Genomic DNA, 25,306 nt, shown 5'->3' with positions numbered 1-25,306 from the left:
ATTTGTTGGATAATAACCTCTTATACTGCATATAGAAATGTTGCTCAATTTTTCCCTCATGATGGGCCTAATCTACAGCAGAGTCCCTGACATATGTTACTTTTCTCAGCGCTGATCAGGATTGGCCAATCACAGCCGGCGCCCCTCCCCCCAGCTCCTCTTAAACAGAAACGGAAGCCGCGTGACCTCATTTCCACCTGCGCCATCAACCGCCGTTTTCTTTGTTAGGAGAAGTAGAAAGCGTCAGCACGCATTTCCAGCATCTGCTGTTTAAGTTATCTGCAGAAGTCCCGTGAGCGACATGGATGTTAATAACAGCAACAATAAGCGCAAGAGCAGCGCTGGAGACAGTAAATATCTGCCGGAGTTACTGGCGGAGAAAGACAGCCTGGACTCCTCGTTCACGCACGCCATGAAACTCCTCTCTGCAGGTCAGTCATTATTAATCAATTCACACACAACTTTTACTGCAGCTTCTATAATTGTTTTTAAATAGTGAAGTTAGAATATCCCTGATATTCATACAGGGGTAATGTCACGCGCGACGCGGTGGAGTTGGGCCTTGTTCGTGTTTTTTGTCACGTGCTCTTCTGTAATTTTGCGTCGAGTTGTTTAATGTTGGAGATGTGGAAAGTAATTTTGCACCGTAAACTGTAAAAACATAACTATACTTTCAGCGCTGAGAGATTTGGCTTACACCATATAATTGACAAAACTGCCTTGTTACAAATAGGTTTAAATTGCAACCTCTTTTAAACCATTGATGTATGATTCGGCCTAAGGTGCTGTTTGCACACACGTGTGAAATGTGCATGCATCTCCTGGTGCATTTAAACCCGTTCCAGGGAACGGTATGTTTGAGGGGGGTTTGTTTAAGCGAAAGCTGCATGCATGTTGCTCACCTTAGCATCGTTTGCATTTCCTTTTGAGAAAGACAATCCCATGATGCATTGCTTCAAGCTGCGTGGGAAGAAAGAGAAACCCAGGATAGCAGACAATGCAAGAGACGTTTTTTTTATACAAAATGTGTTGTGTAACTAATAGTAGTGCGATTTTCATTGAATACCTGGATGTCTCTGCCATTTTCTTTCTTTTTCTTTAAGCAGAAAAAATAGTTGTTGTTGATGTTAGTGATAAGATAGTTCTTCTATTTTAGTATTTTTATTATTTATTGGATTATAAATTTGTGCAATTTTCTTGAGTGTTAAAGACTTGCATAGTTGCATCGTGTTTGATTCCTTGTTAAAGTCAAGTTTGACTGTGAATTGCATGGAAAACGTGTTATGGTTTCAACCAAAAACTGCAGTCAACATTTTTAGATCCATAATTTTATGCTTGCTGACCTACAATAAATGGATTGCATGTAATGGAAGTCTGCCCTTTCATCCATGGTTTGGTCCACGTTACCACTGCATTTCCAAATTACTGGTTGTCATGCTAGAAGTTTTGATTTTTTTATTATTTGCACCTACACATGAAGTCAGTGCTTATGACAAAGTAAAAGTTAACCATTAATTTCTTGTTGCATTTGGCAATGTAGTGATGGATTTGATTAACATTAAATTTAGTTTTGCTCTGAGCTGATCTTGTTTTCTTTTGCAGAGATTGAAAGGGTCCAGAAAGGTGAGCCTAAAAAAGAGTCCGAGACATATCTGGATCTGTTCACCGCCAAGAACGTGAGGGTGAAAGAGAGAGTGCTCATTCCCGTGAAGCAATACCCTCGGGTAAGACCCCTCGGGTCTTGAGTTTTGTCTGTTCATTGCAAGAACCTGTTAGTTAACACACAATTTCTCAATGTTTCCCATCAGTTCAATTTTGTGGGAAAGATTCTGGGGCCGCAGGGCAGCACCATCAAACGTCTGCAGGAGGACACCGGCGCAAAGATCTCAGTGCTGGGCAAAGGATCCATGAGAGATAAGAGCAAGGTAATAAACCAGTCTGCACTGCTAATGAGTTTACTGTTAAGTGACCTGGTTACTAAAGATTCAATTGTGAAACCTGCAGGAAGAGGAGCTGAGGAAGGGTGGAGATCCGAAGTATGCACACTTGGCCATGGAGCTGCATGTGCACATTGAGGTTTTTGCTCCAATTCCTGATTGCTACCTGCGTATGGCTCATGCCATGGATGAGGTCAAGAAGTTCCTAATGCCTGTAAGTGTGAATGCAAGCAAATTGATGCTTTAACCTATTGATATTTTTCACATTTATCACTTGTTTCATTTTATCTTCATTTTAATATAACGTTTAATTGTAAATGCTCATTTCCCCTGTTTTTAGCTAAAATGTAAAAAAAACAGTCTTTAACAAAATACTGTAGTTTATTGTGTGTGTATATATATATATATATATATATATATATATATATATTAGTTAGTAGTGGAGCAAATGGAAATGCTAAAAAAGTGGGGTGGGAAATCCATGATGGCATTTCTATGGCTAGAGAAAAAAAAAATTGAGTGTATTTACATTGATCAGAAAAGAGAGTTGTCAAATTTTCCATCATTCACTTCAGCGTTATTATTAGAGAAACGGGTGCTTTGTAGTTTTCTGTAATTTAATGTCAAAGTTTTAAAACAAATTGTAGTGTTACGAATGTCCACTACCCTTTTTTTATGAAAAAATACAATGTTACTAACTAGAAATGTCATCACGGTCTGTAAAAAGTTATTTTGACATTTTCTAAATCGAAGTTAACTTTAAAAATAGCATTAATAACTCAATTTAACATTGTTGCAACCCCATGTACATTTTATATTTTCATATTTAATTAATATTTTTTTTAATGGAGCTGTAATAAGTCTGCTGTTTAAAGCTATTTGAAATGATAGTAAACTATTTAATTAAGTGATGAGCCTGTTATCCTTTTTCTTGTGTGTCAGGTGGAAGGGCTTGATGAGATGCACCCAGACGCATTCATGGATCCAGGGTTTCTGAACGGCTCTCAGGATATGCATGGCCCTGGCAGAGGTCTCCCTCCTGGCCGAGGCCGTGGTGGCCCACCACCCCCAATGGGACTTAGGTGAGAGAACTATATCAAATATATAGCCTCTGTTACACAACTTGCATTTCTTAATATAATTTACTCACAATATGAACAATCTTGAATATTTGGAGTACATGTGTAGTAATTAATTCATATATATAAATAAAATAAATATTTGTTGTACTCAAAGGGGTCGTGGTATGCTGCCTCGTGGAGCACCACGTGGAGGAGCACCAAGAGGAGGTCCAGGACGTGGAGCTGCATCGAGGGGAGCCCCTGCAGGAAGAGGTGGTCCTTCACCCCAAACACAAGGCAGAGGAGGCACATCTGCTCGCTCAAGACCACCAGCCCCAACTCAGAGGATGACACCAGGAGCCGCTCTCTCCCACCAACAGCACCCAGCCAAACCTGAAACATACGGCGAATATGTAAGTCAATGTCCACAACACCACTGTTAAATATAACGGTTATATGCACTCCCATTCAGAAGTTAGTTTTTTTTCTTCTCCATATTAAATTTATCAAAAGTGACAGACATTTATAAACTTGTCAAATAAATGCTGTTCTTTTGACACTTATGTTCATCAAACAATCTTGAAAACATAATTTTTATAAAACGCACATCACAGAAATAAACTACATTTTGAAAAATATATTGGTTTTGAATTTTAATATTTCACAGTATACCTGTTTTTACTGTATTTTTAATCAAATCAACTTTAGTGAATGTAAGACTTTAAATTACAACAAAAAAATGAAGGAAATCATAACAACCCCAAACTTTTGAATGGTCATGTGCTACAAAAGTCTTTGGTAAATGGTTTTATAATTAAATTTACACTTTGTTGCAATACTAATTTGTGACTGCATTTCCTTTATTTGACTACACAAACTCGTTCAGACTAAGTAACCAACCGGTCTGTTGAAATCAGCCAGTATTTTGTCAAACTTAATTCAAAAGTCAGTTAAAAGAACCATTTGTTTGTGAATCAGACCACACTGGTAGCGCTGACATATATGTGTATATATATGTGTATATGTTTTGTTTTGTTTATTTATTTTTTTGCTCCGCATTAGTCTCTTATTGCATGACCTTTGCTAGGAAACAGCCTTTTCACTGGAAATAGGAAACACTCCAAAAGTCAATATATTTAGCTCATGATGCATCTCCATGTGTTCTGTATTTTCTCAGGCATATGAAGAACCATACGCAGAGCCTTCCTATGAAGGGTATGAGAGCTACTACAGTCAGCCTGCTCCACAGCCGTGAGTGCTGTTTGCTGTTTTTTCTTCTCCCTCTTAGAGACCTCTTTCTTGGATTCATTTCTGTGAATCTTTTCAAGTTGCAACAACTAAATTTAGCATTCTTGCTCATGGTTTCTCAGAAGCAATGTAATCTTCTCATCCAAAGTCTTGCTTTGAATTTTAAAACCTTGTACAAAACCGATTTAAAAAAAATTTTTTTTTTTCTTCCACAGAGACACAGAGTATTATGATTACGGTCACGGAGAGGCACAAGAAGCATACGAGGCTTACAGTAAGACATGTTCTCATTTATACATGCAGCATTGAGTGAAATGTGCAGCTCTTTGAGACCATGCGGCCAGATTATACTACAGACTCTGTGAAACCTTTATCATGCTTAAACTACAGCATAAACCTGTGTATGATGCACTAAGCTGTCCTGCAGTCAGTTATCCATGTTAAGGGTGTGTGTTTGTGTTTCCAGCTGAAGATGACTGGGAGGGTGGAGCTTGGGGAGGCGCAGGTGGAAAGGCTGCAGCTGCCCGACAGGGCAAATCGTATCGGGAACATCCATACGGCAGATACTGAGAGCTGTCCGTCACTACGGTTGCCTGGCAACTTCCTCCCCTCGTAACCTCTTGTAACCACCTAAAGTAATTCTAGTTGTTATTTTTGTATTCAGTTTTTGGTTAAGACTCCTTTTTAATATTCTGAATCTACTCTTTCAGTAGGATGATGACCATAATTTCGACGTGACTCATTTTTAGCTTTGCCATTTATATGCTGTGGTTATTCGTTTTTTTTTTCTTTTTTTTTTTTGGCTGTTTTTGTTCATTTATTTTAATGCTTAAGTGTTTCTTATCTGAAAAGTTGATGCCTGAATGCTAGATAATTAGCTGACGGCCATGTGTAAAATGGCTTGCTTTAAAAGCTGAAGAAAAAAATGCTTGTTAATGTCACTTATTCCAAACGCGCTTTTGTAAGGCATAATGAGAAAAATCTGAGAGGAATGCACAAAAATATTAGTTCCTGTACAAACCAACATGTTACTTATTTTTCAAAGAACAAATTCCATTTGGTTTGAGGCTACTTATTGTTGAAAGTCTCGTAAAAACTTTCAAACTTCGTATCTGCTTATTCGGTTTGTTAAATTAGCAAAACAAATCTCGCGAAGTTTGTAGTTTAGGTTTACTTGTAGTCTGACAAAAAGTACAACTTTCAACTCTTTGTACGTACAATACTCAAAATATTAGAAACTTGTTCTTTGGTGTTTATAGATTTGCAGTCTTCAAAATATTAGCAAATTTGTGTGCATTTCCTAACTAGGGAACTAAATATGTCCAAAATGTGTCCCTATCAGTTTGTCAATAAAGATAGTTTTCTTTTACAGCCTTCAAAACTTTTGTATTTGACTTATTAAAGTGCTAATATTCATCCCATATAAACCTGTCAAACTGTTGCAAACTGTCCAAATCCTGCATGCAGTTTATAACATCACAACATTTAGATAGAAAACTTGTTTTACTCACTTAATGCTGTTCAAAACTTATTGTGTATAAACCGTTGATATAAATAGTCTGCAATTATTTGTATTAAGTAGATCGTGAAAAATGTGCATATTATGTCTTGTACAGGAACAATTGACCTCAATATTATTAAAGACCAATATTTCCAAAATGTTACCTTGGTCCCCCCCCAACAAGCTAATCAATTCTTTTTAATAATTTTAAAGGGGTCATATCTTTTAAAAGCAGCTGTTCATTAAGCTTTTGAGCATTAATGTTCATACTATGAAAACGTGCTATAACATTTAGGATTCAAAACTTCTAGTAAAATTCACTTTAGTTAGTGTGAACTAAATGTCTGCCTGTTTTTGGTGCAAAAACAAGTGGATTTGATTTAATATGACCCCTTTAACAAATAAAGCTATTCAACATTAACAATGATTTATACACAATACTAAGAAAATCCTGGAACTTTTTTTTTTATGTGTTTATACCTGTTTTAAAAGCAATAACCCTGTTGCAACCTTGCATCAGAGTCACTAAATCCCTCTGATGTCACAGAGACTCTACCTATCTGTCTTCTATTGAAAAGGATCTTGAGGTAAGACCTGCAGAGTCACCTCTAAAAGCGCACATAGATTCCCCTTTTTAAAAGGTAAAGTATACATGCACAAAACTATTTAGATGTTTGGTGCTCTGGTAATATCTTGTAATTTTGCGTGCAAAAAAAGCAATAGAAACGGAATGTATTGTTCAACCAAATCACTCAGCACAAAGGCTTTTGTAGCCCAGGATGAAAGTTTGACCGTGGAGATGATTCAAATGTTGCATTCGCTGGCTTAATAAACCACAAAATTGGGAAAGAAGGCGTAAAGTGTAATGCAAGCTTCAAAAAAGGTAATATCAACCCTAAATTTCTCTCTTAGCACAAATGTTCACTCACTCATTTTTACACAATCATTACAAATTCAAATTCCGTTATTTGCAAATTCAAAAGTCAATATTCCTAAACCTGGCTAACGCATCAGAAAACATTAATTTTTCTAAAACATAGTATGTTTTATATGCAACTCTTGTTTTTAAAACCAAATAGATTTTTAGTCAAAATTACACTGTTATTAAAAAGTGTTCTTGTAGCTGTACAAAATAGACACAAAAATAGTCCTCCAATCTAGCAAGCATGTAATGAGATGTGTGTAGAATTGGACTTGTGTTTGTGGAAGTGAGTTGTTGATTTGTGAGATCTTGTGTACTAACTCATCTTTTGTGTTGCTCAGTGACTGATGCCGAGAGGTTCTTTCCAGACTGGCTTTACCAGGCAGCTGCAACAGGTGAAGTGTTAGTGTATATCTACAAAATTAATTACTTGCATGCATGCCATAATTTGAACAAGCAAGTGTACATGAATGAGAATTCTGTATAACGTCTTTAGCTAATTGGATCTGTCTGTATGCTGTTAATGCATGAACTTCATTATTTGTAGCGCACCTGCCGTCCAATAATGGCAAGAAGCTTGGTGTTTTGGTACCTTCTAATAAACAAAGTTTCAGCTTTAAAATGGTCAATCATAACAAAAACCAAATAATAAATAGTTGCCACTCTTTAATGTGCGATCGCTTTAACGCCTCAATTCAAGCGGCAAGTGAACTCGCATCTTTTTACTGCTAGGCTATAATACGAAATGAATATGAATGAACATCAAAAAGTAGGCTCGGGTAGGTCCATTCAGAAAAAAAAAAAAACTAATGCTCTTTAAGTGTATGCATTATATTGCATATTTATTTTTACTTAACCTGTGTTGTCTACACAGTAAGACAGGATGCAAGGAGCTAAAGATGAAAAACTTAAAATAAGATTTGTGAAAGACATGTGACGACATTTATAGGATGCGTTGAGGAGGAGCCCAAACTACGCTCAATGGCCAAGTGATGCTGACATAGTTATGGTCCATGATATTGGCACAGATTCGGTGTAATAAACAATTCTGTGACGTATGGTTTTCAAGTTCAAAATGACATTGTTCCCACTTCCCAGGACATCTAAATAGTTCGAGTTAAAAATGAGTTATTTGTGGATAATTTTGGCAGTGTTCACTGTCAAACTGAGGTTCAGATCAGTAAGGGCTATGATCAGTCAGTTCCAAAAAGAAATGCAGAACCTGGCCTAATTGAAGCTAAACAAGTTGATTTTAAAAAGATTGAATCCAATATTTCGTAATACAAAGAATTTATAAGCTATTTTTCGTAGGCTGTTCACCACAACTGTAACCAGGTAGGAAGATCCCAAAAAAGTATGAAAAGTATCAAATTTTTTGGAAGAGGAAGTTGTTATACCCTATGTGAGCAAGTCAGCAAGTTTTAGTCTAGTGAAATAACGTTAACTAGCATTTGTGGCCAAAAGAAGAGTCTCCAAATCAAAATGACTAACACAACATTAGTATTAATCTGGATGCAAGTCATAACTGCTATGTATATAACTCTAATCATTAAAGTAGTCAAATACAGATTCTTTGGTGGATTTTAAACCCCCCCCAAATTCCCTCATTTCACATATTTGGTAACCATGGTACTGAAAGGTCTGTTTTGCTTATAATCTGAATCCTGATAAAACGGTTGCCTTTTGTGGTCTTTTAGAATCATTTCTTGAACTATGGTTTAAAAGGGTTAATCGTCCAAATCGGTCCATGTAGTGTAGAACTCTTTAGCACAGCTACAACGTGATACTGGGTGTAGATCCAACTTTCTATGGCAGGTTATTTCACGTCTTGTCTTATGCATGCCTCTACAGCTCTTTAATCTTTGAGTGGGGAAATCTTGAGACCTGTCAGTGTTCAAATGTGACTGTGTACTACTTTTGTTTACTTTGTCTTAGACTTTAAGATTTAGACTTGGTCTCTAAAAAAAAAAAAAAACTAACGTTTTAATTGGTTCTGTGTTGCAGGCTTTTGGTGTCATTTTGTACCACAGAGGAAAATGACAACGCTGTTTTATACAATCTCTTGTGACACAGGAATTTTTTTTTTTTTTTTTTTTGTATTTTTAAGTTATTTTTGTTACTTTTATACTTTTTTTTTTTTTTTTTTTTTGCGGATCTCAATAAATGATTTTACACTCTTTTATTAAACCTGTATTACTCATTGATTTGAAATGAGTTGGTATTACAGAAGTGTGCATGAGTATGCTTAACTTTTAAGTGAAGCGCTTCTCTGGTGGTTGTAATTAGAGTGTTTCAGCCTAAATTTACGAGTTAATTTGTGTTCCTGTGGCTCAGTCGTAGTTGCGTTAGCCGCGCAAAGGACATGGTGGGTTCAATTCCCAGTGAGCACACAATAATAATAATAAATAAAATAAATGTATAGCCTTGTAATGCACCAAGCCGCTTTGGATAAAAGCGTCTGCTAAATGCATAAATGTAGTCATTATTTAGGAAAATTGGCAACTTATTACTACAACCAATCAGTCAAAATCAACTAAAGTGTCAAAGCAAACTTTGAAGTTATTTAAAATACAACGTATGAGTGTAATTTTAAATGGGTGGTAATCAACTTGCATCCGAAAAGTATTTTTAGGTTGTCCAAATGATTACTTTAAATTTTAGTATCATTCATTTAAACATTAATGTGAAACGTAACAGGCAAATGAGGGGGTCATAAAAATTGCATGTTGTTTTTATTTAGTAAGGTTACTGTCCTTAAGCCATTTCACCTAACAGATGTCGACATATACACAAGAAAAAATTATAAAAATGGCTCCATTCAAAAATTTTACCTGCTCTGGTTACCTGAATGATCCACGACTGTTCATGTTTTGTGATGGTTGTCTGCAGTCCCTTGTTTGTCCTGATCCTGATAGCACAAGTACATCATCAAGAGATGTCTCTTTGAAATCTGTATTTACATCTGCAAGATGTATTAGTGTTTACTCATCTGCATATGTATCCAAACAAGTCAAATCTACATTTGTTTTAGAGGTCTTCAAGATGTTTATAATGTAGCCAGGGCTGGATGGGTAATCGACACCAGGCATTTCCTGGTGGGCAGACACACTTTAGGGGCTGAAAGAATGTTGTTTTTGTATAGATACTAATACTTTTATTTAGCAAGGATGCATTAATGTTGATAAAGGCATTTATGTCACACAAGATTTCTATTTCAGATAAATGCTGTTCTTCTGAACTTTCTATTCATCAAAGAAACCTGGGAAAAAAATCTACTTGGATGGTTTCTGAAGGATCATGTGACTGGAGTAATGATGCTGAAAATTCAGCTTTGAAATCACAGGAATAAATTACATTTTACAATATATTCTAATAGAAAAGAGTTATTTTAAATAGTAAAATTGTTTCACAATATTACTGCTTTTGCTGCATTTTGGATAAAATAAATGCAGGCTTGGTGAGCAGTAGAGACTTAGATAAAAAAATCTTATGTTCAAAATCTTTTGACTGGTGGTGTATATCATATATATATATATATATATATATAGAGAGAGAGAGAGAAGTGGTGGTGGGCCGCCAGGGCCGAGTTTTGTCCTTGAATGTAGCCTTTGTGAAACTATCTTGCATAAGTTTGTACACCACAGATAACTCTCTTCACTACCTGCCAACAGGGCACTCTTGAGAAGGATGGGTTGCTAAAAATAGCTTTGGGGGAATTCCGTATCGATAGGCGCGTTTCCTTTACCCTTAAATTGAAAATACGCAAACGCGTCAACTTCGCAATACTTTTTTTTTTTTTAATCGACATTTATAAAATATCGCCAAGGTTTTGCGCAAATCTGTAATGGAAACGCGAAGCTGAACGAGTTTAATAGGCGACGTGTCCAGCTAGAGCACAAAACAGCTAGAAAGAGCAAACGAAGTAGCTTCAATGTTATTGTATTTGAAGTTTTGGCTGATTCCACGTTTTCTAGCTTGAAATGTAATGAACTGTGTTTCTTAGCAGAGGTTTAAACAACTCAAATTATTCCGTGTTTATTTTATGACGCAGTATGGTTCCTGACTATGTTATTCGGTTTAAATAGCTGTTCGTAAAACGTATTGTTTTAGTTGGTTTGTGATGAAGAGAAACCCTCCTTGTGGCGCAGCAGAGAGCAACATCCGTGGCGTCGTTTTATATAACGCTACATTAAACCCGAGCTCTTTACACGCTTTCCAGGTGTAAAATCTCCATCAGTAGAAATACTCTTCACATATGAATATGCTGTGGCGTTTTCATCTGCTCTGGATCTTACTGAGTCCTGCAGGTCAGTGCAAAGATTGTTTGTCGTTTTGTAACTATATATATATATATATATATATATATATATATATATATATATATATATATATATACAGGACCGCTAACACGAGGCACTTTGCATGCTGAAACTTTTTTGGGAAATTGTATTTGCTTTGCCATAAGGGTACAATTAAACCTAAAAAGTGGAAATGTGTTATATCCCACCATTTTCTTTCTAGAAAGTTTTTCTATGCGTTTTAATTGCATCCCATTCTCTCTAAACGAGCATGTCTTATGCAAACCGTGTGAATTAAAGTTAAGGCACTTGAGTATAACCAGCAATTTCTCGTGTTGCGAACCACTGGTGCAATATGGATAAATTACCCTCAATATGAGGCGAGTTACTTGAATTCAATGTTTTCATTAATATCTATGATAAAGAGTCGATGGACACCTTTAAAAACTTTGTTGTAATAAAAATTGTTTATTTTAATGAAACATGTCCTTTTCCTAGTTTTATTATATATATATATATATATATATATATATATAATATATCAGCTGAAGTATTCAGTTACCTGTTGAGTATTTGCATTTGTTATTCTCTCAGATTTGTTATATTTTGCAAAGTTGACAATTTTAAAAGTTGTGGAAGAGTTGGTCATATGTTTTAAGAGGCAGTGCATCTGGGACCTACTGGGAGAAACACAGTCTACAGTTTATAGAAACACATTTATTGTACCATAGCTTTGATGAAAGGGTTTGTTATTCAGAAGGCACTACCAATGTACCACAGAAATATTTCTGTGCTGTGTGCTGCAAAGACCCGGCCTTTCACAAATAAATGAGTGTTTAGATTAGACCGAAGGAGTCTTTCTTCACTTATACATGCAATTATTAAATGCAAGTGGGTGGAATGATTCTTCAACTGTGTGGAAGAAAAATATATAAATAAATCGCATGCCGATGCCGACAGTCTGGAAATGAAAGTGATGTATTGCATATTTCAGAGGACAAAGTTCCCAACAGCTCTGTCCATAAATCATGGCTTGAAAAAAAAAAAAAAAAAGATACAGTGTTAAATGTTCCTTTTGTCCAGTAAAACACTTTATGAAGAAATATTCCAGCCAGTTTCAATACTGGCTCAAATATTGGCAGAATTTTATCAAGAGAACAGTCTTTTGAATTCAAATGCAGTGTGCTTGTGTTTTTGTGCAGTAGACTGATGGCATTCGTTGTGAGAAAAGAGCTTCTCTGGTGATGCATGTTTCATTGTCTCCTTGACATTCTGCCTGTGCGCTTCACACCAAACCTAAACTTTATTTGCTTTGAAACTCACAGTGCCATTCCATTCTAACACTGCAGGATGTAAATGCAGCTTATGCCAAGTATTTGGCATTTGGCAGTGTTTTTTTAGTTACCCTTTTTCTGCAATCTCCATTCATCCTTGCATTCTTATGTCATGTCCGGGAACAAACAAAAGAAGATCAAGCCACTGTTTCTATGGGCTTTTTTTTATTTGAATACAGACCACTTTCTGTTCTAATAATTTGCACCTGGTTGGATACACTTGTTGCTTTTTGGTATTTGATGCAATAATTAAAGGAGTGGACTAAGATTTTTTTCTTGAGCAGCAAATTAACATATTAGAATGATTTCTGAAGGATTGTGTCAAAAGACTGGAACAGTGATGCTGAAAATTCAGCTTTGCATCACCAGAATAAATTACATTGAAAATATATATTTAAATAGAAAACAGTTATTTTAAATTGTAATAATATTTCACAATATCACTGTCTTTACTGTGAATGGTAGTGTAACCTATTTTCTTCTCAGTAGTAATAGTATACTGAGAATTATCGGAACATTTTGAAATAGTTTTATTCTGTATGTGCATATACAGCTGGAAATATACTGTCTAATTAATTAAGTGTACTGTGTGAACATGACACATATGCCAGTCCAGTTAAAAGGAATTAGCATTTTATAAATGCTATTTTTGTCTTAATAGTGTTTAATTTAGTCATGATAAATGTAATTGTCCGCTTGAAATATGCGTTTGACTGCAGTGACCCATAAAATATACGCTGACAGAAAATTACAGTCCATTATGTTGACCGAGAATTTAAGGAGTGGTAATTAGATCTCAAATTATAGAGTTTACATTGAAGGTCTTGCTGAGAGGTGTGGGAACCGCACACTAGGAAGGCTTTAAAGATGTAAACAGGTAAACAAGCATTCTCAGAAATCACAGTTTTCCGTGAAATGCAGTTTGGTGTTGTGCTAATGGGAAAGCAACAAAATCAGCAGTCATTGCAGAGCATACATTGGGAAAAACAAATTATTTGATCCCCTACTGATCTTGTACATTTGCCCACTGATGAAGAAATGATCAGTCTATAATTTTAAAGAGAGGTTTATTTTAACAGCGAGAGACAGAATAACAACAACAAAAATCTAGAAAAATAGAGTCAAATAAGTATTTGATCCCCTATCAGTCAGCAAGATTTCTGGCTCCCAGGTGTCTTTCATACAGGTAAGGAGCTGAGATTAGGAGCACTCTCTTAAAGGGAAAACTCTTAATCTCCCCTGGTTACCTGTATAAAAGACACCTGTTCACAGAAGCAATCAATCAATCAGATTCCAAACTCTCCACCATGGCCAAGAACAAAGAGCTGTCCAAGGATGTCAGGGAGAAGATTGTAGACCTACACAAGGCTGGAATGGGCTACAAGACCATCGCCAAGCAGCTTGGTGAGAAAGTGACAACAGTTGGTGCGATTATCCGCAAATGGAAGAAACACAAAACAACTGTCGATCTCCCTCGGTCTGGTGCTCCATGCAAGATCTCACCTCGTGGAGTTTCAATGATCATGAGAACGGTGAGGAATCAGCCCAGAACTACACGGGAGGATCTCGTCAATGATCTCAAGGCAGCTGGGACCATAGTCACCAAGAAAACAATTGGTAACCCATGACGCCGTGAAGGACTCGAATCCTGCAACGCCCGCTAGGTCCCCCTGCTCAAGAAAGCACATGTACAGGCCCGTCTGAAGTTTGCCAATGATTCGGAAGCACCGAATCCGCTGAGGAACATTACAAACGCGCTTTACAAACTCACTTTAGATGCTTCTGTTTAGAGTCGAGCTGAGTTTGTTGACTCGATATGCTGCTCACAGACTCTCGAATCCATGAGCTAGGACTAACTAGTACTAGTTAGCGACTAACCTATGGCTCGTGTTTGCATTGCATGGCTTGAAATGTGCGCTGCGTAAAGATCCTTTGTTAGTTTTGACTGTAATATAAGAATAGTGATCGCTATGCTCACTGTCTACAGCAAGTTATACAGTATTCCAGCATTTGTTTGTGTGTACAAATATGGATATTATGCCTTATAAGTATCAAAGCAAGTGTCGTTTGATTTAAAGAAAAGCAATATATAAACATTTAGTCGCTTGATGTTTTTTTTAACTAAACAAATTTGCAACAATAACTGTTTCAGACAGGTTTTCCTCCGAACACTCCTCCCGTCTGTCATTGGTCAGTCAAACAGATGGCCCCGCCCCCAAACTATCGTTATTGGTTGAGTCAGAAGTTGACATGTCGGCGACAGCTGCGGTGTCTAAAATTCTATGGATTTATATAAAGATATTAAATAATATAATCCCGAGTTCGAATACAAGAAACGTCTGACCTCTGTGATTGCCAACAAGGGTTTTGCCACTAAGTAGTACTAAGTCATGTTTTACGAAGGGGTCAAATACGTATTTGACTCATTAAAATGCAAATAATTTTTAAACTTTTTTTGAAATGCATTTTTCTGGATTTTAATTTAATTTAATTTTTTTTATTCTGTCTCTCACTGTTAAAATAAAACTACCATTAAAATGATAGACTCCTCTTTTTTTGCCAGTGGGCAAATGTACAAAATCAGCAGGGGATCAAATCATTTCTTTCACCACTGTATTTGTGTCTAAACAAGTGTCATAAAGAGTACTAAATGTTCAGAAATTGACTCTTAAATTTCAGTTACAGTTGACTTCATGTAAATACACACACTTAGTTGCTGAGGTGTTTTGAGTGCATTAGAAGGCTGTTGCTAGGGTATTTTCTGTGATTTATAGGGCGTTGTTCACTGGCCCAAGTCTGAAGGGCCTGTGCTTAATATTCTTTTCTCTAGAAGAGAGGTCTTCAACCCTGCTCCTGGGGACCCACTGTCCTGGAAAGTTTATTTCCAACCGGCTTCAGCACACCTGCCTGCAATTTTCAAGTAGTCTTGAGGTGCTTGATTGGCTGCTTCAGTTGTGTTTATTTAGGGTTGTAGCTAAACTCTCCAGGATTTTGGGTCCCCAGGAACAGGGTTGAAGACCTCTGCTCTAGAACAGCGGTTCTCAATTCCAGTCCTCGCGTACCCCCGCTCTGCATATTTTGCATGTCTCTCTTTAACACACCTGATTCAGATGAGCTCCGTGTATGGACTGTGTGCTAATTGACATGCTTCCTACACAGTGTCCATTCTTCCCTACTCCCTGAGCAGGGAAAATCCGTTGAAGTTTACTTCACTTCGGAACATTAATTCACGGCCACAGCCTGCAGCATCTTCACACACAGACGAAACTTACTAGAGAAGTGTGACATTGTTGGGAAAACGGATAAAACCCAAGAAGCAGGGCCCGCATTCCTAAAGATTCTAAGAATCCTTTTAGAGAGTTCCTAATTTAGCTTAAAAATTTCTAACTAGGAGTCTTAGCACAGTCTTTTGAAGACTATGATTGGTTTGTTGTCCAAGAAGGAAATAAAGAGCGCTTTTAAGAGTAGGGTTTATTATAAGCCTTCACTTGTAATTTTTCCTGTTTTACCGTACTCTCTCTCTCTCTCTCTCTCTCTCTCTCTCTCTCTCTCTCTCTCACTCACTCACTCACTCACTCACTCACTCACTCACACACACATTATATATGTGTATATATATATATTAGTTTATTTTTTATTTACCATGCTGTCATACTTAACGTATTTTATTGGAAATGAACAGTGACCCAATAAGGTTCTGAAAGTGCTGTCAGGTACAGACCCAAATCATCGATGCTGCATAGTTGCATTTTTCCAGTTGCCAAATATGTTAATGTAGTTAATGTAGTGATTTATGGCGCTATGGCATTTCAGCGCAGTGTCGGAGATGTTAGCGTGTCTCAAATAAGATCGGTCACAAACATGATCCCTGCACAATCTAATGTGTAGCGTCTTATTAACTCACTGTCATGCATTGTGTGCAACACATTTCTTCCCCCTCTTCATGTTTTGTCCAAAGAAACTCTTAAGCCGCTTAAAAGTCCTCGTTTGTACTCCTAACAATTTTGGACCGTAAGACCTCATTTAAAGGTTAAGATGCTTTCTGAATTACATTTTTCTTTACTAGGATCCTGCCTGATTTATCTCAACTGCTCTGTGTACCCATAAATACACATGAACTAGACGAAATGACTAGCAACATGGGCACTATCTTCTCTAACACATTAGAAGTTGTTGCCCCCCTCAAATTGAAAAAGGTTAGAGAACAAAACGTACTGCACCATGGTACAACAGTTATACCCATTCTCTCAAGAAAGAAACTCGTAATCTTGAGCGCAAATGGAGAAAAACTAACTTGGAAGTTTCTAGAATTGTGTGGAAAAACAGTATGTCCAGCTATAGACAGGCTCTAAAAGCTGCCAGGGCAGAGCATATCCGCAAACTCATAGATAATAACCAAAACAATCCAAGGCTCTTATTTAGCACAGTGGCTAGACTAACAAATAAACAGACGCCACCCGATCTAAATATTGCCCTCACAGTTTAATAGTAATGACTTTGAATTTCTTTACTGATAAAATAGATAACATCAGAAATACAATATCAAATGTAGATTCTACTGCGTCTAGTATTTCAGCTTCATTCATCGCACCCAAAGAAAAACTGCAGTGCTTTACAACTATAGGACAGGAAGAGCTAAATAAACTTATCAGTGCATCTAAACCAACAACATGTTTATTAGTTCCTGTACCCACTAAACTACTGAAAGAATTGTTACCCGTAGCAGAAAAACAGCTTCTCAATATTATTAACTCATTGTTATCTTTAGGTCACGTCCCAAAACCATTCAAGCTGGCAGTTATTAAGCCTCTTATTAAGAAACCACAACTAGATTCTAATGAACTGGCAAATTACAGACCCATTTCAAATCTTCCATTTATGTCTAAAATTTTAGAAAAAGTTGTCTGCTCAATTGTGCTCCTTCTTGCAAAAAATGATCTCCATGAAGAATTTCAGTCAGGTTTCAGGCCTCTCCATAGTACAGAAACTGCACTTGTTAAAATTACAAATGACTTGCTTCTTGCTTCAGACTAAGGCTGCATCTCATTGCTAGTATTACTTGATCTTAGTGCTGCGTTCGACACTATAGACCATGACATACTCATAGATCGATTACAAAACTATACTGGTATTGAAGGGCAGGCTTTAAGATGGTTTAGATCCTATCTGTTCGATCGCTACCAATTTGTTCATTTAAATGGGGAGTCATCTCAATTATCACCAGTAAAGTATGGAGTACCACAAGGATCTGTCCTAGGTCCTCTGCTATTTTCAATATACATGTCGCCCCTTGGTAATATTATTAGAAAATACGGGATTAGTTTTCATTGTTATGCTGATGATACTCAACTATATATCTCAACAAGACCAGAGGAAACTTCTCAACTATCTAAGCTAATAGATTGTGTAAAAAATTTAAAAGATTGGATGACCAATAATTTCCTCCTATTAAATTCAGATAGGACAGAGATATTACTTATTGGACCAAAAAACAGTACACGATCTCTTGGATTACAATTTGCAACTAGACGGATATACTGTTACGTCCTCTAAAGTCAAAAATCTGGGTGTTATACTTGTCCTTTGAAAATCATATTTCCCATATTACAAAAACAGCATTGTTCCATCTTAGAAACATTGCCAAGCTTTGAAACATGCTACCTGTTTCTGATGCAGAAAAGCTAGTTTATGCATTCATGACCTCTAGACTGGACTATTGTAATGCACTGATAGGTGGTTGTCCTGCATCTTCAATAAACAAGTGAAGTGAAGTGACATACTGCCAAGTATGGTGATCCATACTCGGAATTCGTGCTCTGCATTTAACCCATCCAACGTGCACACACACAGCAGTGAACACACACACACTGTGAACACACACCTGGAGCAGTGGGCAGCCATTTATGCTGCGGCGCCCGGGGAGCAGTTGGGGGTTCGGTGCCTTGCTCCAGGTCACCTCAGAATGTCACTGGACATTCACTCCTCCCACCTACAATCTGAACCCACAACCTTTGGATTACGAGGCCGACCCTCTAACCATTAGGCCACAACTTCCCTATAAACAAGCTACAGATAGTCCAAAATGCAGCGGCTAGAGTTCTTACCAGGTCAAGAAAATATGATCATATTACTCTAATTTTACAGTCTCTGCACTGGCTACCTATTAAGTTCCGTATCATTTACAAAATATTATTTCTTGCCTATAAGGCCCTAAATGGTTTAGCTCCTGCATACCTAACTCGTCTTCTACAACGCTACAATCCAACCCGCTCCCTAAGGTCGCAAAACTCTGGGCCCGTATTCATAAAGATTCTAAGAATCCTCTCAGAGAGCTCCTATTTTAGCTTAAAAATTTCTAACTAGGAGTCTTAGCTTAAGAGTGATTCAGGACCAATCTGAGAGCAACTCTGAGCAAGGAAAAGACAAAAACTTTTATCTTAGTGAGGAGGCGGGGCTAACCCCGTTGCTAGGAATGACACAGTCTTTTGAAGACTATGATTGGTTGGTTGTCAAGAAGGAAATAAAAGAGCGCTTTTAAGAGTAGGGTATATTCTAAGCCTTCACTTTGAAATTACAGGCGTAATTTTTCCTCTCGCTCTTTCTCTCTTTCTCACAGACACACATTATATATGTATATATATTCTTTATTTTTTATTTGCCATGCTGTCATACTTACCGTGTTTTATAGGAAATGAACAGAGACGCCTAATAAGTGCTGTAACAGACCCAAATCATCACTGCTGCATAGTTGCATTTTTCCAGTTGCCAAATATGTTAATGTAGTGATTACGTCCATTTATGGCGCTATGGCATTTCAGCGCGGTGTCGGAGATGTTAGCATGTCTCTAATAAGATCAGTCACAAAGATGATCCCTGCTGCACGATCTAACGTGTAGCGTCTTATTAACTCAATGTCATGCTTTGTGTGCAACACATTTCTTCTCCCTCTTCATGTTTCGTCCATTTTCTCCACTGTTAAAGAAATTCTTAAGCCCCTTAAATGTCCTCATCCATACTCCTAACAATTTTGGAACTTAAGACCTCTTTTAAGGGTTAAGATGCTTTCTGAATTACTTTTTCTTTACTAGGATCTTTTCTTTAATTTTAAGAGCAAACACCCACATTTCTAAGAATTTTCTTAGAATTTTGTTACTAGGAGCAACTCTTAGCACTAAGATTTTTCATGAATACGGGCCCAGGTGTGTTGAAAGAATACCAGGAGTCAAGAGATGCGATTCAATTGAAGAAATTTACTGAAGAAAATAGTTTGCAGTTTCAGGCAGAAGTCAGCTTTAACACTCGCACGGAGTTCATTGGCCACTCTGCTTTACAATTCATAAACACCAACAATTATACTCTTAACAGAGGTTGCTAATTGCGTCAATGCTGAAGTCATCCCAAATTCTGATGTTCTAAAACCTAGATAAACTAAGACAATTTCCAGATATGGACGTAAGCTTGAAGCATGTCTTCTAACGATTTCTAGCATATCTTTCGTCCTGGAGCTGTCTCTGCATCTCCCTGTACAGACAGATACTAACACGCATACGCAGGGAAACGCTTATCTTGCTTCAAGGTTGCCTGGCTCAGCCCTAAACCTTATCGAGTATGGTCACACACACAATGAGAGCAGCTTCTCAGAGAGGTAAAAGGCGATTCACGACTAGAAGCTCCCTTCTAGCGTCTCACATTCTCTCTGTATTTCTTATACCTTCCATTGCACTATTTGCCTTTACGGCTCTTAGTGCCTTAGAGAATGCATTTGTGCAGTTTTCTTCTGCTGGTGTCCCTCACTCACGTCTGAGTGAGTCCATCGCTCTCCCCCTCCCGCACTCCCTCCGCTTACAGACAGTCACAGTCCCTTGCCAGAAACCAAACAAATCGAACTCAGAGGTCCTACTTTAAACTGATTAACCAACAAACTTGTCTTTCTTTGCCCACATTCCCTTTACAATCACAGCACTTGCTTTAGCCTTCAGTTTAAACTTTTAAAATTATATAATAATTTATTTAAAATGAATTTAGGATAGAAAATGATTATATGTAAAGTACAGTGCAATTAGTTTCGGATGTAGCACAGTGCTCATTCAACAAATGCACAGCTAAACAGAAGAGTTTTGAGTCTGGATTTAAATGTGGCTAATGTTTTAGCACATCTGATCTCTTCTGGAAGCTGGTTCCAACTGCGGTTGGCATAATAGCTAAAAGCAGACTCCCCTTGTTTTGTGTGAACCCTTGGTGTTTCTAACTGACTTGATCCTAATGATCTGAGTGATCAGTTAGGTTTATATTCAGTGAGCATATCTGCAATGCATTTTGGTCCTAGGCCATTTTGTGATTTATAAATGAGTAAAAGAACTTTAAAATCAATCCTAAATGTAACTGGAAGCCAGTGTAAGGACCTGAGGACTGGTGTGATATGCTCAGATTTTCTAGTCAGAATCCTGGCAACAGCGTTCTGGATGAGCTGCAGCTGTCTAATGGGCTTCTTTGGAAGGTCTGTGAGGAGACCATTACAATAGTCCACCCTGCTGGTGATAAACGCATGAACAAGTTTCTCCAAATCTTGACTGGAAACAAAACATCTAATTCTTGCAATGTTTTTGAGATGATAGTATGCTGATTTAGGTACTGATTTGACATGACTACTAAAACTAAGGTCTGTCTCCAGAATCACCCCAAGATTTTTGACTTGATTTTTAGTTGTTTGACACCTAGAGTCAATGTATGCATTCACCTTGAGAACTTCATATTTGTTTCCAAATGCAATGACTTCAGTTTTCTCCTTGTTTAACTGAAGAAAGTTTTGGCACATCCAACTGTTAATTTCATCAATGCATTTGCAGAGGGAGTCAATGGGGCTGTAGTCATTTGGAGATAAGGCTAGGTAAATCTGGGTATCATCAGCATAGCTGTGATAGGCAATTTGGTTCTTCCTCATTATCTGACTTAGTGGGAGCATATATAAGCTAAACAAGAGCAGTGCTAGAATTGAGCCTTGTGGGACACCGCATGTCATGGACGTCCACTTAGACTTATGCTCTCATATACTCACATAATAACCTCTCCCTTCTAAGTATGACCTGAACCATTTGAGTACCGTCCCAGAAAGCCCAACCCAGTTTTCCAGTCTCTCTAGAAGTATGTTATGATCGACAGTGTCAAATGCAGCACTAAGATCTAGTAGTACCAGCACTGATATTTTGCCAGAATCAGAATTAAAGCAAATATAATTTATTATCTTAATGAGCGCTGTCTCTGTGCTGTGATGCGCTCGGAAACCAGATTGAAAATTGTCCAGATATCCATTTGAGTTTAAGTAGTTGTACAGCTGATTAAAAACTACCTTTCAATAATCTTACTTATGAAAGGAAGATTGGTCTATAGTTGCTCAATATGATGTTATCAAGATTTGCTCTTTTTCAGAAGGGGCTTAACTACTGCAGTTTTCATGGAGTTTGGAAAAGTCTCAGAAAGAAGTGAGGCATTCACCACTTCTAAGAGATCTGCTTTCAAACTGTTAAGCACACTTTTGAAAAAAAAAAGATGTGGGAAGTATGTCAAAATAGCAGGTTGATGATTTAAGGTGCTGTATTATTTCTGCCAAAATTTTGCTATCAATTGCTTCAAAAATGGACATATTTACTTATTTTTGAAATTGCGGTAAAACCCTTGACCTCTGCATAACTGGAAGATGTGCCAATCACCTTTCTGATATTATTGATCTCAGAAAAGGAGGAGGCAAACTCAGTGGTAACATTGCAGTGGTAACAGAGATCAATATATCAAAGAAAATACAGAAGTGATCAGATAGTGCTACATCATTAATAACAATGGATGAAATGTTTAGACCACTACTGATGAGTAATGAGTAATGAGTAACTGTCTAGAGTGTCCACGATTGTGTGTGGGTCCATGCACATGCTGAATCAGGTCAAAAGTGTTTTAAAGCAGTTATAATTTCTTTAGTAGTTTTGATTTCTGCATCATCTATGTGAATATTAAAATCCCCTGCAATAGCAAAACAGTCAAACTCAGAGGAAATCTTTGATAACAGTTCTGTGAACTCTTCAACAACGGCTGGAGAGTATTTTGGAAGCCTGTAAATAATGATAAACAGAATACGTGGAGCACCTTTTAGCACAATACCTAGATATTCAAAAGACAAGTACTGACCAAATGACACTTGCTTGCATTGATGGACATCTTTTAAAAGAGCAGCTACACCTCCACCTTTCCAAACAGTCCTGCAGACACTTATAAAATTAATGTTAGGAGGGGCTGTTTCATTTAGGCATGTTGTACTGCAGTTGTCTTCTAGCCATATTTCGGTTAGAAACATAAAATCCAGGTTGTTTGTGGTTAAGTCATTGATCAGAAATTATTTATTTTTTAGTGAACGAATGTTTAAAAATGCTAACTTGATGGCATTATTTTGTGTTTCAGCAATCTTAGTTTGAAGCATTATAGGCTACAGATTAGATGGGTCAGCCGTACGGCTTGAGAAGGCCTTAGACTTTATATCACTTGATAGAACAGAGATAGAGAAAGCTACAGGCACACTGGGTTTCCGCTTGTTCTGTAAACAATTGTGAAAATTGCTGCTATCATAGCGGGGACCTGACACACATCACTGAGAGTAGCTATCAGTTGTTTTTGATTCACTTACAGTCCATGGAGGAGGGCTTGGCCCCTGGCGTTGTGGCAGCGGTCTGGGGGCTTGCAGCGAAAGAGTGGGATAGTTTGGTCCCAGCTACTCTCGCGTAGCCGGACCTTCAGACCGACGGCAGAAGGTCTGGAATATATGTCCGCTTTCATTGGCCAAGGTCTGCCCATGAGGCCGTTTGACCGACATGTCAAACAAACAATCACAGTTAGTTTCATTTGGCATCACGTTTCGGGGCATGGAAATGTCGCCACAATAACAAACTGGTGTGTGAAACTCTCGGATGTATTTAAAAGATTATATGCCGTGAACTTTAAAAATTTCATGTACTTTCCAGCGTTTAGTTGACCCTGATAAGCGTTCGTCTTCACAGTTGTAAACACGGCGGCTTTCTTCTTTCGTGAGGGGGTTTGGCGCCACGGCATCTTTATTTCCCGGCGGACCGAAAATAAACGCGACACTCGCATCTCCCGGAAATCCGGTTTAATTCAACCAGTCAGATGAAGACTTCGACATTCCTGAAGTGTTTCCAGGAAAGTGTGCCATATGCATCAGACATTTAGCCAACGGTCTGTGGGCGTGACGGCTGAGACTAGGTCCCAGCATACACCAGTTTCTCCATTTTATGTGAGAAGCTTATAAGTGGAGATGCTGGAGAGAGGGAAAGCGTGTCTGGTGAACGGGGCTCTGGTGTTTCTGGTGGCTGTGATATGTTGTCCTGGCTTCCCTGGCTATTTTCCAGAAAGTCGTCCTTGGGTGCTGAGTCTTGGAGCTGTTGTAGTACATCACAGTCTGTCTGTTATGAGCTCTGTGGGCAGGGCTCAGCTGGGATAGTTTCTATGAGCCGAGTTTGTTGTGGCGGCGTGGCGTTATCAGTGTCCTTGTGGGATTCTTCAACAACATGATAACTCTGAAGCTGATATGAAGTCCTGTGGTCACTCATATTCTGTCCAGGTGTGTGTGTGTGCCATTCAGGTTAAGTGGATTGGCACACATCACTGAAGGATGATGGATGGAGAAATAGATATTGTCCTTTAGCACTCTTGCACCAAGGTTGTTTGAGTGGAGCACATTGTCGAAATCATACTGTAGATTTAATACGGTCACATGAAATTGATGTTAGTGGTGTTGAAATTCTGCAGCAAAGCAATGATATCTCCGATCATTATCTAGTCTTGTATAAACTCCACATAGCTAAAACTGTAAATTATACTCCTTGTTACAAGTTTGGTAGAACCATCACTTCTCCAAAAAAGACTGCTTTGTAAGATGAAAACAAACATAACCCCCAGTATTTATTCAACAGAGTAACTAAATTAACGAAAAATAAAGTGCACTATAGATCCCCTGAGGAACAATTCCACTCATTCTCTACTATAGGAGAGGAAGAATTGTATAAACTTGTTAAATCATCTAAACCAACAACATGTATGTTAGACCCTATTCCAACTAAACTACTAAAAGAGCTACTTCCTCTTTTGGCTATTATTAATTCATCACTGTCATTAGGATATGTCCCCAAAACCCTCAAATTGGCTGTTATTAAGCCTCTCATTACAAAAAACACAATTTGACACCAAAGATCTAGTTAATTACAGACTGATTTCAAATCTCCCTTTTCTGTCAAAGATAGTAGAAAAGGTAGTATCCTCGCAATTATATTCCTTCTTAGAGAAAAATGGTATCTGTGAGGAATTCCAATCAGGATTTAGACCGTATCATAGTACTGAGACTGCTCTCATTTAGGGTTGGGTACCGGGTTATGGCACCAGTACCTATGTAACCGGTATGTACTAGAACCGAATCAGAACGCAGATTTCGGTGCCTCATTTTGGTGCCATGCCTGAGCGATCGATTTAAATATTTGTCCTTTGTTTCTCCAAAACAAAAGTAAGAAGCATCACCACTGGCACCGCACGTGAAAAATTATTTCCTGACTGAGAAAATGCATGTGAACTCAAGTCGGAATGCTCTAATAATACAAGTCCAACAAATCGTTGTAGTAACGCGAGTGTGCTGTTTTCACATTCTGACTTAAAAGCACAACTCGGGAAATGAGAGCATCTGAGGAGCGTGAGAATTAGGGATGTTCATTTTAACCGTTAACTGACTGATAAAGAATCTTATTTTGACCTATTAATACAATCAGTTAAACGGTTTAAAGTCACTTATTTCAGTAATTTATCAAAATATTTTTAAAAGTTTGCTGCATGGTTAAAATAAGCTACACGTATAAAAATAAAACATTTTTAGAGAGAGAGAGAAACATAAGTCGCCTATAAGTTGCATTTTATTATTTCATTTAGAAATATGTTTCTAGAGTGTGGAACTTTGGAAAT

At 37.6% G+C, this 25,306-nt stretch overlaps 2 protein-coding genes across 7 annotated transcripts in view; both read left to right on the top strand.

Moving 5' to 3' along the window:
* Positions 1–153: 153 nt before the first annotated feature.
* On the top strand, positions 154–9,489 carry LOC306883895 (KH domain-containing, RNA-binding, signal transduction-associated protein 1-like). Of its 5 annotated transcripts, none has more exons than XR_013785392.1 (11): positions 154–431; positions 1,603–1,724; positions 1,809–1,925; positions 2,005–2,151; positions 2,880–3,019; positions 3,174–3,411; positions 4,176–4,249; positions 4,462–4,520; positions 4,713–4,881; positions 7,011–7,064; positions 8,674–9,489. XR_013785392.1 is itself a non-coding variant. In XM_079439399.1 (9 exons), the coding sequence occupies exons 1-9, from the start codon at positions 302–304 to the stop codon at positions 4,814–4,816; spliced, it is 1,131 nt and encodes a 376-aa protein (XP_079295525.1). In that variant the 5' UTR covers positions 156–301; the 3' UTR covers positions 4,817–5,903. The 5 variants fall into 5 exon arrangements, 2 of the variants coding, with proteins under 2 accessions (XP_079295525.1, XP_079295526.1); XR_013785393.1 differs by having other exon boundaries at positions 180–431; positions 4,176–4,213; XR_013785394.1 differs by lacking the exon at positions 8,674–9,489 and having other exon boundaries at positions 156–431; positions 7,011–7,073.
* A 771-nt stretch (positions 9,490–10,260) lies between these two features.
* LOC306884752 (CD276 antigen homolog) overlaps positions 10,261–25,306 on the top strand; it is a 36,096-nt gene continuing 21,050 nt past the window's right edge. Inside the window, exon 1 of one of the 2 annotated variants that reach the window (XM_079440927.1) lies at positions 10,261–10,976. In XM_079440927.1, the coding sequence (XP_079297053.1) occupies positions 10,925–10,976 (52 nt within the window). In that variant the 5' untranslated portion in view covers positions 10,261–10,924. The remainder of the gene's footprint in view (positions 10,977–25,306) is intronic. The other variant, XM_079440928.1, reaches the window with a different exon arrangement.

The sequence above is a fragment of the Barbus barbus genome, assembly GCF_936440315.1.
Source record: "Barbus barbus genome assembly, chromosome: 18".
Taxonomy (NCBI): domain Eukaryota; kingdom Metazoa; phylum Chordata; class Actinopteri; order Cypriniformes; family Cyprinidae; genus Barbus; species Barbus barbus.
The sequence above is the reverse complement of the archived record's forward strand: the minus strand, read 5'-3'. Positions and strand labels throughout refer to the sequence as shown.